The following is a 15,994-nucleotide window of genomic DNA, read 5'->3' as shown; positions in this document are numbered from 1 at the left end:
TTGTTAATGGTAAATTTTAACACTAAAATTACACAGTATAGTAATACATGCACAGAGTGTGTATTCATGTCATCGAATTCATTATCCTAATCCAGCAAGAATTCTGTTTGCCTTTGCTATTCACTTTTGAGACTCAACTAATTCATGTTTCTTAAATGTTTGAAACATCTGTAATGTCATCATAAATCTACTATCTGGAATTTTTTTTGCTTTCCTCTTATATGGTTGTCTCCTGAAAATATTGACTGGTTTCACTAAGTAATTCCAAGAAAGTAGGTAATTCTTGAAAATCTTTCTCTCATAGGTTTAGAATGATGTTACAAGTCTTGGGAAAGTATTATTGTGTAAAGTCAGGAATCAATATGAAAAATATGAAAAATGAGACAAACATTATTTTCTTTCATTAATACTAATTTTATGGTTACCAAATTAAATATTTAGAAGAACAGACCAAAATCTAAGTCTAATTTCATAGTGATAATACTATTAAGTATACTATCCTAGATCCTGCTTTGAGTTCAAGAGGTTATGAGCCTTAACTCAACCATTTCATTTACTTATATATTTTTTTCATTTTTGTCAAATGAGACAATATAATTAGATTAACTTTTAAGGTTCCTCATTATAAAATCTGAAATTTAACTTTTATCTTATTTTTTGAAATATGTGGTTCCATAATGACTCCTCAAGTGACTTCCAGAGTTATAGAATTTATATATTAGCTGGAATGTAATTAGCAGATTAGCATCTGGAATGTTTTTCTGAAGCACCCATTGTGCAAGTACTAGAAAACACAGACTTATTTTTCTCAAATGTATTCTTAAAGATTTACTGCCCCTCCCAAAATTAATGTTGAAATTGTAACCCCTATTGTGTATTTGGAGATTGGGTCTTTCAAGAGGTAATTAAGGTTAAATGAAGTTATATGAGTGGGGCTCTAATCCAATATGACCAGTGTCCTTACAAGAAGAGGAGGGGACACCAGGGATGCATGCACATAGAGAAAAGGCATGTGAAGACACAGCCAGAAGATGGTCATTTGTAAGCCTCACCTTGAGAGGCCTCAGGAAAAACCAAACCAGCTGATAACTTGCTCTTGGACTTCCAACCTCCTGAACCATGAGAAAATAAATTTCTTTAGTTTAAGACAACTCATCTGTGGTCTTTTGTTATGACAGTTCTATTCCTATCGACAGATATATCCCCAAATCCAAGCAAAGACAGTTGTTTGCCTGTACTAGCACAGTTCTTTCTACATCAGCAGTCACTGTGACATATTTGTTGTTGTTAAGGCATCATTTATATACAGCAAAATTTACCGATCTTAAGTGTACAATTTGAAGAATATTGGTAATTATATCGCACAGTCGTCACCATAATCAAAATACAGGATGGTTTGTTTCTCCTGCATCTTTAGAGTATCTTTGCTATACTACACCCCCAAACCCAGCATCAGACAACCACTGATTTGCTGTCACCATATTTTTGCCTCCCTAGCGTATCATTTATATATAACTATACAATATGTTTTTGTGTGTCTGTGTGTGATTGTCTTCTCCTATCTAACATGCTTGTTTGCAAGTCATCCATATTCTTGCATATGTCAATATTTTTCTTGTTTCTATCATTGAACCACATTCACAGTATGAATTTGTCATAATTTGTTTATCCTTTCACCAGCTGATGGCCATTTGAGTTGCTTACAGTTTGGACTTTTATGATCGTATTACTAAGAAGATTTGCATAGCCTTTTTTTTTGTGGGATTAGGTTTTATTTCTGTTGGGTAAATACTTAAAAGTGGAATTGCTGAGTCACATGCTGAGTCACAGTGTGTCCCATTGTGTATTCCCATCAGCACAAAGGAGATTTCCAGTTGCTCCACATCTTTACTAGCACTTGGTAGTCAGACTTAACATGAGACATTCTAGTGGGTGTGCAGTGATATGTCATTATGGTTTTTTTCTATGTTTTTCTGAGGGCTAGTGATGTTGAGCATCTTTCCATAGAGTTATTGACAAACAACACTTTATTTTGCAAGTGTATGTTTACATCATTTGACCATTTTTTTGTGTGTTGTTTCTCTTACCATGTTTTAAGAATTCCATATATTTTCTAGGAAAAAAGTACTTTGCCAAGGGTTTTGCAAAAATATTGTGCCTGTCTGTGACTTGCCTTATTGTTTTCTTAACTATATCTTTTGAAGAGCAAAACTTGGAATGTTGATGAGGTCTAATTTTATCATGTTTTTCACTATGTTTGGGCTTGTTACATCCAATTGAGGAAGTTTTTCCTAATTGAAAGTCACAAAGATTTTTATCCTATGTTCTTTTAGAAGGTTAGTAACTTTACCTCATTCTGAGTTCATTTTGTGTATGATGTGAGGCATGTCAGATGTCTATTAGGTACATGAAAATGTGCTCAACATCACTAACGAGGGAAATGAAAATCAAAATCACAATGAGATATCATCTCACACCTCACATCCTGATAATAGGATGGCTATTGTCAAAAAGACAAGAGATAAAAGTGTGCTGAAGATGTGGAGTAAAGGGAACTCGTGGGCACTGTTGGTGGGAATGTAAATTTGTGCGGCCAGCATGGAAACAGAATAGAGATTTCTCAATAAAGTAGAAGTATAACTACAATATGATCAAGCAATTCCACTTTTGGGTATATATTTGAAGGAAATGAAATCATTATCTCAAAGAGATATCTGCACTCTCATGTTCATTGCAGTGTTATTTATAATAGCCAAGATATGGAAACAACTTAACTGTCCATCAAGAGATGAATGGATGAATGGATAAAGAAAATGTAACACACACACACACACACACACACACACACACACACACAGTGCAATATTATTCAGCCATGAGAAAGAAGGAAATCCTCCCATTTTTTAACAACATGGATGAACTTGGAGGACTTTATGCAAAGTGAAATAAGCCAGACACAGAAAGATAAATATTGCATGATCTCACTTAAATGTGGAATCCAAATCAGTTGAACTCACAGAAGCAGAGAGTAAAATAGTGGTGCTGATGGCTGGAGAGTGGGAAAATGGGGAGACAGATGTTGGTCAAACTTTCACTTATGAGATGAGTAAGTTCTGGGGTATTTAATATACACCATAATGAGGATAGTTAATAGTGCAGTATCGTATACTTGAAATTTGTTTAAAAAGTAAACAAGTAGATTTGTAGATTTTAAATGTTTTTACCACACACACACACACAACTGGTAACTATGTGAGGTTATGGATGTATTCATTATTCTGATAGTGGCAATCATTTCACAATGTATGCACATATCAAATCATCACATTGTACACCTTAAATACATACAATTTTTATTTGTCAATAACGCTGGAAACATTTTTTTCCTAAATGCAAGAAAGTATAAAAATAATAATCATAAAAATCTGACACACAATAAAGAAAATCACAAAATCAAAGTCAGCTCTTTGAAAAGATTAATTAAGCTGATATATTTCTAGCAAGACTGATTTTAAAAAACAAAGAGAGACAGAGACACTTCAAATTCATAGAACAGTGCCAGAAAAAAATGAGGACATCACATAGGAATCTGCAGGCACTTAAAGGAAAATCAGTTCTATTACCAGCCAAGAAGGATGAAGCCCACCATCTCTCACTGATGAAAAATAAACCTCTGGACACACTTGAGGACTCTGGAAAGTAAACAGTAGGAGACAGTTTGAGGAAAAGTTAAAATTCAGACAATGACCAATACAGCAGCAGTGAGTCTCCTATTTACTCCCTCCATATTTCATTTTCCATCTTTGACCACAGAGCTAGCTCAATAGCCCCATTGCATCTGTGGACAGCATTATCTTTGAGAAGAGCTCAACTTTTGGTCAGAAAACTAAAAAAAAAAAAAAAAAAGAGCCCCTCAGGATAGTGAGTTGGGGGGTTATGTTGTGTTGAGCTGTAGTTCATCCTCATGAGTAGATCACAATTTATTTTCCCATTTCAACAATGTTTGACATTTGGGTTGGTGTTGCCTAGGAGTTTTACAACAATGACTATTTGTATTTTGGGGACAGAAGTGTGTCAGTTTCTCTATGATGATGTTGCTAGACCTTGAGATTAACCAGATTCTAGGGAGTTTCTATACCATATTAATTAAGAATTATCTTTACCATTTAGTTATCTTTATAACCTTGCTTCTAGGACCAGCTTTGGATCTCATATACTCATCGATCAATTTACCTACTCTTTTTTTAGGTACTTGTTAAATGATGGTACATTACTTTTGCCAAAATAGCAGAGTCGCTTACCTAACAAAGAATCCAGGAGACTGCATCCTAATTCTTTCAGCTTAGGGAGGCTTATAGTGTACTTCTGTCATTACTAACACGCTACACATGATAGCTCTATTTTCCTTTATAAAATGACTCTGGGTGTGTGTGTGTGTGTGTGTGTGTAATAGAGAGACACAGAGAAGAGAGATAGAGAGGGTTATTTAAGAATAAAGTCAAGGATCTTCTAGCTCAGTTCAAAATTATGAAAGAACTCTTCATGCCAAATGTTGTGCTATTTTGCCCAACATTAAATGTTTATAGAGTTTAACTTCAGAATATAGTGGAAATTAATTCTCCTTTTCTTATTTTTTTATGGTGTTAAATTGAAACCAATCATCACTGTTTCACATATTTCCTAAAATTTTTAGGGAAACTCTATATTATTTTTGTTTTCAACTCTCAAATGTTCATATTCTGGGATCTCTTGTGATCATTTTTAAGGTTAGTTATACCAAATTATAGAAATAAAAAGTACCATTTATACATAATTATAGCTAAGAGATAAAACTAAAAATACATTACTTTTTTCCAATGCCTCAGAATAAAAGAATGTGCAGTATAAACTCTTATTTTGGATATGCATAAACTACATGCTTCATGTACTATCTTTTCTGAGATACATCAGAACATTTTAATTCAAGTACATATTTATTATCAGTGTCATCTGGCATTGTATGTTTATGATTAAATCATGAGATATTATGCATACAGGTTTGAATATTTCTTGACTCTTCTTTGTGTTTCATTTTAGATGTGTTAAATTATTGTTGAAAATTTCCCTGGAGAATGTTACACTGATAGGAGGTTTCCACGATGAATTCTGCATTGTAGTGCTGATGTGTCTCTCTAAGAGTCTGCCATTTCACTTTGAATACTAAAAGACAGATTACCTTTCTGTTAACTCAGAAGCAGCTTAAAGTCGGGCTCATGTTTTATTGAAATGAACAACATACCAACTTTTATCATATGTTATGAAATTCGGGAAGTGATGGGTTTTTTTGCCCCGGAGCATTTCTTTCTCACCCACTCACATTCTTCTCAACATCCTTTCTAAATTTTCCAAATTATAAAAGGGCAACAGTTCAGTGAAGATGGCATTGTTTATGTAACAATGCTCCTTTAAGCAGATCACCATTCAGTTACTAATTGAAAGAAAATAACAGGTCTAGGAAAGAACAGACACCCAGCCCCCAAACCATAGAAAGAAAAGCCTAGGATAATATCACATCACTATCCACACTCCTCAAATTCCTGTCCTACTGTTTCCAGTGTCTATAGTTTCAAGCTTGATATGGAAAAGGTGGGATGGCAGAAAGTGAGAAAAAGAACCATTACTGCAGAGTCCAGAATAATCAAAGGGAATAGGGAATATTTGCTCAGATTTGTGCTTACCATACACACTTGAACTCTGAGTCAGGTACAGGATGAGCATAAACCTGCCTTTCCATTTTTTTTGTTCTTTTTTATGGTATTTTTTAAGTTAAATAAAACCCACTGTCATATTTTTAAAAACTCTGGATAGTCTCTCAGTCGTGTACTATGTGCCTTATAATTAGCATCAATTCTTTTCAAATTAAAGTAGTATTCTTGATGGCACTTATCGTTTTTATGAACTTATTGGCATTTTTCAAAAAGGTGAGAAGAGGCTGCTGTTGTAATTGTCATTCACATGTCATGTGGTACCGTAACTAGTTTACATCTTTTTTTTTAAATTTTTAAAAAGATTTTATTTATCTATCAAAAGGAATGAAATCTTGCCATTTGCAACGACGTGGATGGAACTGGAGGGTATTATGCTGAGCGAAATAAGTCAATCAGAGAAAGACATGTATCATATGATCTCACTGATATGAGGAATTCTTAATCTCAGGAAACAAACTGAGGGTTGCTGGAGTGGTGGGGGGTGGGAGGGATGGGGTGGCTGGGTGATGGACATTGGGGAGGGTATGTGCTGTGGTGAGCGCTGTGAATTGTGTAAGACCGTTGAATCACAGACCTGTACCTCTGAAACAAATAATACATTATATGTTAAAAAAAAAGAAGAAGATAGTAGGAAGGGAAAAATGAAGGGGGGGAATCAGAGGGGGAGGCGAACCATGAGAGACTATGGACTCTGAGAAACAAACTGAGGGTTCTAGAGGGGAGCGGGGTGGGGGGATGGGTTAGCCTGGTGATGGGTATTAAAGAGGGCACGTACTGCATGGAGCACTGGGTGTTATACGCAAACAATGAATCATGGAACACTACATCAAAAACTAATGATGTAATGTATAGTGATTAACATAACATAATAAAAAAATAAATAAATAAAAGATTTGATTTATTTATTTGTCAGAGAGAGAGAGAGAGCACAAGCAGGGGGAGCTGCAGACAGAGGGAGAAGCAGACTCCCAGCTGAGCAAGGAGCACAAAGCAGGGCTCAATCCCAGGACCCTGAGACCATGACCTGAACCAAAGGCAGATGCCTAACCGACTGAGCCACCCAGGCGCCCCCATCCATCTCAATGACAGTTCTACACTGACTATAATTCTACATTGCTTATAGCCTTTAGCTATGTGACAACCAAGGCAAAAGAACAGGAAATGAAGTTATGCCTCGGATGACAAAGTGTAATCTCTTGCTTTCTCTCTTCCTTGATTCTAAAGGTTCGCTACATAAGGCAGATGTTGCACTAAATACTGTAGCTAGGTGTCTTCATAAAATTCATAGGGATATTAAAATCAACAAGACATTGAGATTTCTGATTCCGTTCCGTGTTTCCCTGCCCCTCCTCTCTGCTGGGCTTCTGCCTTCCACAGTGTGCAAGTACTGATGTGGAAGAATTGTAGGACTGACTGGAAGTCAAAATCAGCACATCTGAAAAGGGCAGTGAGGAGTCAGTGATGCAGAAACCCAGGGAAGAGGTTGCTCAGCAGGGGCTGTAGTACAAGGAAATGACTTCATCCAGCTGGTAAGGTTAAGTCGGGATCTTAAAGGAAGAGAGGGGTTTGTGAAGTCGACCCCATGAAGAGAGAGAAAGAAGAGGATGTTCAAGACCTTAAACTGGCCACCACGCATAAAAGAAGGGAACTAGTAAGTGTCCCTTGAAGCAACTGTAGCAAACAAAGAAAGCACAATCAATAAAATAAGGTATTCATCATCTCCCCAAGCAAAATTCCTCACAGTTGATATGGATACTTTCTTTGTAACCTGATTTTACTCTGAGAACATCACAAACATCTCAAATGATGGCTTTCTGCAATATGACACTACAATGCAGTATGTAATAACAGCATTATTTAGTAAAGCAAAAAAAAGTATTATTGCATATTTTACACATTAACAATTTTTGCTGTTATAAAAATGCTTCACTGACAATGCGTTATAGATAAATCTTTTGTAGACATGTAAATGTCTAAAAAATAACTACCTTGAATAACCAAAATGAGGGAATAAACTTAATAAACAATGGTGCATTCATGTAGTAAAATGCCATGAAAGCATGAAAATGATGGTATACATGTGGATCCTTGATATACTAAATATAAAGCAGATTTCAAAAGAATATGTATGGTGTAATCCTATTTGGAAAGACAATATATATGTACATAAATTTTAGATAAATATTTGAAAAGATATATAATATTATGTAAGACAGATTATTGGTAGCTTGTAGGACTTCAGATAATTAAAAAAATAATATTTGTTTTACTTTACCTTTGTCTGTATATCCCATTATTTTACTGTATACTTGTTTAAATATGGGGAATGCAGAGTTAAGAAAACACCATCATTTTTTCTAAAGATTTTATTTATTTATTTGAGAGAGAGAGAGCACAAGCTGTAGGGGTGCAGGTGGGCAGAGGGAGAGGGAGAAGCAGACTCCCCACTGAGTGCAGAACCTGACATAGGACTTGATCCCAGGACCCTGAGTTCATGACCTGAGCTGAAGTCAGACGCTTAACAGACTGAGCCACCCAGGTGCCCTTAAATAAATATAACTTGTGTGTGTTATCTTTTCATGTCTGGGAGCAAAAGTCCCTTCTCATTATTCTTTTATACAACTTTCCTAGCTACTCACACTTTAGTTTTTCATATAAAATTCATATAATTTTGTCATTTTATTAAAGTCCCATTGCTATCTTTATTGGAATTAAACAAATGGAAGAAATACTTTTCTCTCACACACACATATATTCTCTGTATAAGCCATGTATATATATTTTTAAGATTTTATTTATTTTATTTATTTTAGAGAGAGAGCACGAGTGTGAAGGGGGGTAGGCAGAGGGGGAGGGAGAGGGACAAGCAGACTCATGCCAAGCATGAGCCCAACATGGAGCTTGATCCCAGGACCCTGAGACCATGACATGAGCCAACTCAAGAGTCTGATGCTTCACCAACTGAGCCACCCAGGCACCTCTAGCCATGTATATTTCTTATTAAATTAATTACTTTGGTGTTTTTACTTTAATTTATATATTTATATTTATTATATATAATATTATATACATAATATTATATATAATATATATAATTATATATAATAGATATTTTATATGTATATATAATACACGCTTACTTATTTTGAATTTAATACTCATAATAAGTTTTGTTGTTACTTCCTATAGCTTTTCAGTTGATTTTCTTCAGTCTCCACGTGGAAAAGTCTATCTAGAAAAAGTGACAACCTGTGGCTTCTCCTTTACAATACTTACATGTCCTACTTATTTTCTTTACCTTCTTACATTGATTCTGATCATAAAACAATGCTAAATAATGTCAGTTATGGTTATATGATTACTTTTTCCTGATTTTAATGAAAATATCCTGTTACTTTAAAAATTTTATATTAGATTTAGTGGACGTGTTGAAGTTTTACTTTTTAATTACCATTTGTTTACTTCGCTTGTTTGTGTTCAGAATTTTTAAAGAATCAGAACAGAATTTTGAGATGTTGAAAGTATATTTTTGGCATCTATTGAAATAATTCAATGACTTCTTTGTTGTTTCTAGGCATGCCTGTTTTGAAGCCACATTCACTGTGTCTCTCAAATAATAGTAATAATCTCATGCAATAGCATATTTTATCTTGAAAGCGGTTTATGAATATATCCTTTTCCAATTGAAAAATAAATGGTTACTATGGCTAGAAAATCCATTCAATCAAGATTTAATTGTATTAGTTGTCTTAATTCCAATTTGGCTTATTGTATGGATTTGCTAGGGGTGATGTAACAAAGTGCCTCAGATTCGGTGCTTCAACAACAGAAATTTATCGTCTCGCAGTTCTGGAGACTCGGGCCATGCTTCCTTTGAAGGCTCCGGGGAAGCATCTCTTGTAGCCTTTCTCCTAGCTTCTGGTGTTTCCTTGGCATGTAGTAGCATAATTCCAGACCTCACATGGTATTGTCTCCGTGTACATGTCTGGGTCCAAATTTTATTTTCTTTCATAGGTCCACCCTAATGACCTCATTTTAATTTGATTACCCCTGTAAGATCCTATCTCTAAATAAGGTCACATTCTGAGGGACTGGACTCCAACATAGCTTTTTTTGAGGGACATAATTCAACCCATGACATTTACTTCCCATTTTAGAAAATATTGTTTTGTAGTCCATGAGATTTAAAAAAAACATACATAGAAACCACTAATAGGAAAAATGTTCTAACTAACATGAGATAACTTCAGTTCTGTGAAAGTTTTCTGAGTAAAGTACCAAGAAATTCACATAATTTTCCTACCAAAACTTCTTGCTGTATGAAATAAGTATCTTCTTGGTAACATTAAAAAGCATAATTGGATTATATCTGATGTGATATTCAACTATCAGTCAATGAAAACCAGTTGTATTCTAGAACTTCATTATATACTCAAGCTTATGTTTTTGGCAGTAACTTTTTTGTGTATGTTAAAAATTACTTTCTCACATGTTTTGGTAGTAAAGATGAGAGTGTGCTCGCAAAGAGGTTTTACTAGGTGCATATATTTTTCTACTTAAATTTTTTTCTTTTTTTAGTTTTATAATGAGTTTAGCTCCTACTTCTGAGCTGGAACTGTATCTTAACATGTTGCTATCCCCATTTCAAAAGTACTCATTTGGCCCACAATAAGAGCTGTGTAAATGTTTGTTGAATGAATCAATGGAGTCAGTAAGAAGCCATGCATTTTATCTGATATTCTGTGTGTTAATTTACAGAGGTGGCTTCAATTCCAATGGTGAATTTTATTAAAAATATTGGTCTGTGTTTTTCTTTAAAAACATTTCTCTTAATGTGGATATTCAATCATGTATTGATTATTTTGCAACCATTAGGATTGGATGTCTCCTTGGTGGTAGACGGTGTCCTATGTGTTAAGGACACAATAATAAATACAATGAACTGAGTCCTTGGATCTTGAAGCCCACAACGTTCTACGGGGGAAAGTCAGATAAGAAGTACATAGCCTCCCTTATCTGCAGTTTTGCTTTCTGTGGTCTCAGTTACCCACAGTCAACCGCAGTCTGGAAGCAGATGATCCTCCCTCTGACAGCAGGTCAATAGCATCCTAACGCTATGGCACAATGCCCGTATTACACACCTCACTTCATCTCATCATGTGAACATATATTGTTATAATTGTTCTGTTTCATTATTAGTTATGTTGTTAATCTCTTACTGTGACTAATTAATAAATTACACTTTATCAGAGGTTTGTACGTGCACGAAAAAACATAGTGTATATAGGGTGTGGGACTACCTGTGGTTTTAGGCATCCATCGGCGGTATTGGAATGTATCCCCAACAGATAAGGGCGAATGACTGTACTGAAACGCACAAGCCACTTGCAGATGATGGCAAGTACTATGAAAAAAATTTAAATAAATAATAGGAAAGGGTGTCATTAGGTCAGAGAGACAGGCTATTTTAATGGAGAGGCTCAGGGACAAGACAGCCTCTGTGTGTGGTAACTTTGAGCCAAAACCAAATCATCAGTACAAGATCCTGTGACTGTCATGTGCAAAATATTGAAGTCAGTTAGTTAACTCTTTTGAATAAACATACACTCAATTATATATCTATTGTTCCTGAAAGTGAGCCACTGCCTGTCAGTCCAACACAGACACTCCTTCTTGCAAATAATTCTTACTTTAGTCTTCTTTAGTGACAGATAGCTCAACACCATGAGGATATCTTTTTTTGCACTGTGGCAGTATCCTTCTTAGAGAAATGTATGGAAATTGCTATCAACATATCCCTTATAATTTTGAAAAAAAATTAAGATCAGTTAGAAAAGAAGATGAAAATGAAAAGGATATTTAAAATCACCTTTCTAGGGGCATCTGGGTGTCACAGTCAGTTGAGCAGCCGACTCTTGGTTTTGGCTCAGGTCTGATCTCAGGGTCACGAGATCGAACCCCCCACCACACCCCCACATCGGGCTCGCACTCAGCACCAAGTCTGCTTGTGTTTCTCTCTCCCTCTCCCTCTGTCCCTCCTCCTGCTCTCTCTCTCTCCAAAATAAATAAAATAAATCTTTAAAATAAAATAAAATAAAATCAGCTTTCTATTTTCCTGCACTTGGCTCTTGAGAAGATAGTCCCTCATATCTTATAGTTTCTTATGATTTAGTACTACTTGCCATTGACTGAGTTTCTAAATGATTTTTTGTGTTAAAACTTTGTAAAACAAGTGACAGATAACAGTGCAAGAAGTTTCATGAAGGCACAGTTCCAGTCATGCTAACCCCCAGGAGACATCAACCCCTGCTCACACTCTTTATGGCTTATTGGCCCCCACCTACTCCCAACAGAGGATACTGTGGTCAGCCAACTAAAATGAGGAGGGAACAAGGAACATGAACTAAGAAGAATGAACCCCAAGCATGGTTTGCTTAGCGTCTTGATAATTTAATGTACCGCCGTGCTTCTCAGTTTCAAGGCTCCCACATATGAAATGAAAGTGTACCAATGCATCTCTTCAGAATGCTGCAATCATGAGATCACCCTGCTTATGAAGATTCAAAGTCTTCAACATTTCCTCAGTGTTCTGGCCAGTTAATTTAGTGCATAATATGGATACAGATGATTTTTGGCAGATCTGTTAGTCGTTATGATTTGGACCTCCACAGTAATTATGAGTTTACTTCTAAATATAGGAGACTTGGTCCAGCTCTCCTCTTAGGAAAAGTATAGAAGCTTCTCCGTTGTCTTGGTTATAATTATGTTAATCCCCTCTCCAAAGTGAGGCTTTCTCCCCAATAGCTCTGATGGTTATAACCATCAGGTGGCAGTGAGTCATTAGATTTGGCTCATTTCCCTTGGTCCTTCTTCTAAGGTGGAACTATGCTGGAGAGAGCATAAAAACCTTGGGTTTTAAATCCAATTAGATTCCGCTCAGTCTTTCCATCTGTAAAAGATTAAAATAATTTCCTCCTTCTAGGATTGTTGTAATGATCAAATATGTTTTCACATCTTAGAGTAGCCATTATCATTTTTAAGATTTTAGCTAACATTCATTGAGCTTTTACAATATACTAGGCTCTGTTCAAATCCTTTCATATATACCATCCTATTCAAATCCCAACAACACTATGAACTAAATGCTATTATTATCCTCATTTTCAGATGGAGGAACTTTGGCACACAATAATTATGGCAGGGGTCAGAACAAGAACACAGGCAATCTGATCCCAGAGCCAGTAGTCTAGCTTGCCATTGATATGCGGTAGAGGCAACATTGGCTGGCAGGGAAATCCAGATCAGTTTAGAAAAGGCAGCAGGCCTGAATGGGCAGACACAGCCAAGCTAATAAAGGAAGATGAAGGAGATGTGCCTACACAGTGTGGCAGTTGAGCTACAACGTGGCAAGAATGCCACCATGTTCTTGATTAGTACAACCTGATGGGCATACGAGCTACCATGAATCTAATGCTTCACTATGAGATTAGAATACAGGTGTCAGGCCATCCCTGATAAAAGAGACTAGGAATGGAGTCTTAACTTTAGCAGAAAGGAATAAAAATGCAAGTTTAATATAAACTGAGTGCAAGGGAAATGGGCAAATAACAGAATCTGGGCAGTAAAAGGATTCAGGTACTTCTAGAGGACTGCCAAGGACGGATTATGGTAAGGCCTGGAGGATGGGACTTGTGCACTGGCTTAACTAACCTTCATGTGTGCTGATCATCACAGGGCTCAGCATTTTAGCCTGATGACTTTCATTATGGTGAAAAGCTTAGGTTAGGAGGACATCCTCCATGTTCAACAGAAGAAAACATTAGACTCTGACCTATAGTTAACAGTCATAATGATTTGTAAATGGTGGAGCGCAAATACCTTCACAACTGTATTAGTGTGCTAGGGCTGCCATAACAAAGGACCACAGCTGACTAACTTAAACAACAAAAATTAATTTTCTCACACTTCTGGAGACTGAAGGTCCAAGATCAAGGTGTTGGTAGGGTCAGTTTCTTCTGAGGCTTCTTTCCTAGGCTTATATGTAGATAGCTGTCTTCTCCCTGTGTCTCCACACGGTCTTCCTTCTGTGTGTGTGCCCTAATCTCCTCTTCTTATGAAGACACCGGTCATCCTGGATTAGAGTCTACCCCAATGATCTCATTATAAGTTCATTATTTGTTTAAATACAGGCAGATTCTGAGACACTGGGGATTAGGATTTCAATATATGAATTTAAGGGGACACAATTCCGCCCATAATAACATGTGATGCAAGTTTGTTGGTGAGTGACTAAGAAACATATCTCTTATACCACTGTTTCACAAACCCCAGAGACCCTGAAAAGATTGGGCTGTGTGAAAAGCATCAATCATGCAATCATCTCTTTGTGGACAAGAATTTATAGTCCTAAGTGAGTTATTATCATAACAATGCAATTCCCCTATAACCTTATGAAATAAATACTATATTATATCAAGATAATCTGATCAAGATGACTCCCAGGGCAGTTTTAAATATCGCCCAGAATAGGGGACAATATATGTCTGAGATTATTCACTGTAAACAAAACATTTTAGAATTACTGTGGAACCAGCTTTATAAGAAGCTAAGACAGATCTAGTCGGGCTTGCAAGTTTTAACAAAACTTTCAGATAAGACTTCATTCTCTATCTTCCCATCCTTACGTATTTCTGTTCTGAGGTCAAGGAAATGAAATGGAGATAAGCAAAGGCAAAGAAAATTATTGAAAATGGAAGTTTATTTGTGTTCATGGCCCTGAGGGATTCTTCACTCCTCAGATAGGTAAAGTATATGATAACATCGCTTTGAAGTCTTCTTGCTAAAACTTAACTGTTCTCCATTAAAGAACAAGTAACTTCTACCTTTCAGAAAAGATTTCCTAAAAAGAGAGAGTAAACCTCCAGTGTTTGGACCGAGGGTATAAGGGACATAAGGTATCTCAAAATAAGTTTTGAGAAATTTACCACATTTTGGTTTTCATCAATTCCAAGTATAACTTACCAGGCATTCTCTTCAGCTTATGTTTAAACCCATGTGTATCTCAATAGAAATCCAATCCATATGTTTCTGATTCATTTACACTTAGCTCATCAAAATATTGTTTTGCAAGAGCTATTTGAAGTCCAAAAAAGCTTTGAAAGCTTTTTTTCTTAGAAACAGGAAATCGGTTTTTGCCAAGTGTAAACAAACACATTCCCCTGCTCCCTGTGCTCACATTTTAATTGGAAATTTAGAAGACAGAAGGTTAAAACTCTCTAAACCTGTCCAAAAACAAATCTATCCTCTATATGGCTGAAGTGTGTCCCTTTTTTCTTTATCTTAATTTTTTAATGTCTTTTTTTTTGTAATTTTCTCTATAATTCGTCCACATGTTTAAATCAAGATTTTCTATTTTAATTTTCATTAAATTATGTGGTTTTTTAAATCTCAGTTTTCTTAAAAGAAATAATTTCTTCTAGGAGAACATTATGTTTAAGCTTTTGCCTGATAGAGTTCCAAATAAAATGGTACCCACTTAGATTTTTCTTGTAAACCTGTGAGTCAGGTCAAAAATAGCCCTGCTGGGGCACCTGGGTGGCTCAGTCAGTTAAGCGTCTGCTTTCGGCTCAGATCATGATTCCAGCGTCCTGGGATCGAGCCCCACATCGGGTTCCTTGCTCAGTGGGGAGTCTGCTTCTCCCTCTCCCTCTGCCTGCAACTCCTCCTGTTTGTGCTCTCTCTCTCTGTCAAATAAATAAATAAAATCTTAAAAAAAAAAAAAAAATAGCCCTGCTTTGGGTGCTTGGCTTAGATGACCACATGATGCCGTTTAATCATAGCATTGTTTTTGTTTATATTCCCTAGAGATTCAGTCAATGCATGGTGAAGGTCTCCAAAATACCATAGAATAAGACATTGGTGGGATGGGACCCAGAAAATTGAACTCAAATAGAAGGCACCCAGGAACCATCAGCCTATTGTAAGAATCCCTAAGTGTGCACAGGTGATATGTTATTATTTGGCATTTAGAAACACCATCTCTGTGGCGCCTGGGTGGCTCAGACAGTTAAGCGTCTGCCTTTGGCTCAGGTCATGATCCCGGGGTCCTGCGATTGAGCCCCGCGTCAGGCTCCCTGCTCAGCGGGGAGCCTGCTTCTCCCTCTGCCTGCTGCTCCCCCTGCTTGTACTCTCTCTCTCTCTGTCAAATAAAAAATAAAAAAATCTTAAAAAAAAAAAAAAAGAAACAC

The 15,994-nt window shown here is 36.3% G+C and overlaps 1 protein-coding gene across 3 annotated transcripts in view; it reads right to left on the bottom strand.

Moving 5' to 3' along the window:
* The window catches only part of LOC144381662 (uncharacterized), a 77,104-nt gene that overhangs the window by 38,843 nt on the left and 22,267 nt on the right, over window positions 1–15,994 (bottom strand). For all 3 annotated transcript variants that reach the window (XM_078071387.1, XM_078071386.1, XM_078071385.1), the window contains exons 2-3: window positions 3,624–3,692; window positions 1,053–1,112 (exon numbers count right to left, since the gene is read on the bottom strand). In XM_078071387.1, coding sequence (XP_077927513.1) covers window positions 1,053–1,112; window positions 3,624–3,692 — 129 coding nt within the window. The remainder of the gene's footprint in view (window positions 1–1,052; window positions 1,113–3,623; window positions 3,693–15,994) is intronic.

This window comes from Halichoerus grypus, chromosome 4 (genome assembly GCF_964656455.1).
Source record: "Halichoerus grypus chromosome 4, mHalGry1.hap1.1, whole genome shotgun sequence".
NCBI lineage: Eukaryota > Metazoa > Chordata > Mammalia > Carnivora > Phocidae > Halichoerus > Halichoerus grypus.
The sequence above is the reverse complement of the archived record's forward strand: the minus strand, read 5'-3'. Positions and strand labels throughout refer to the sequence as shown.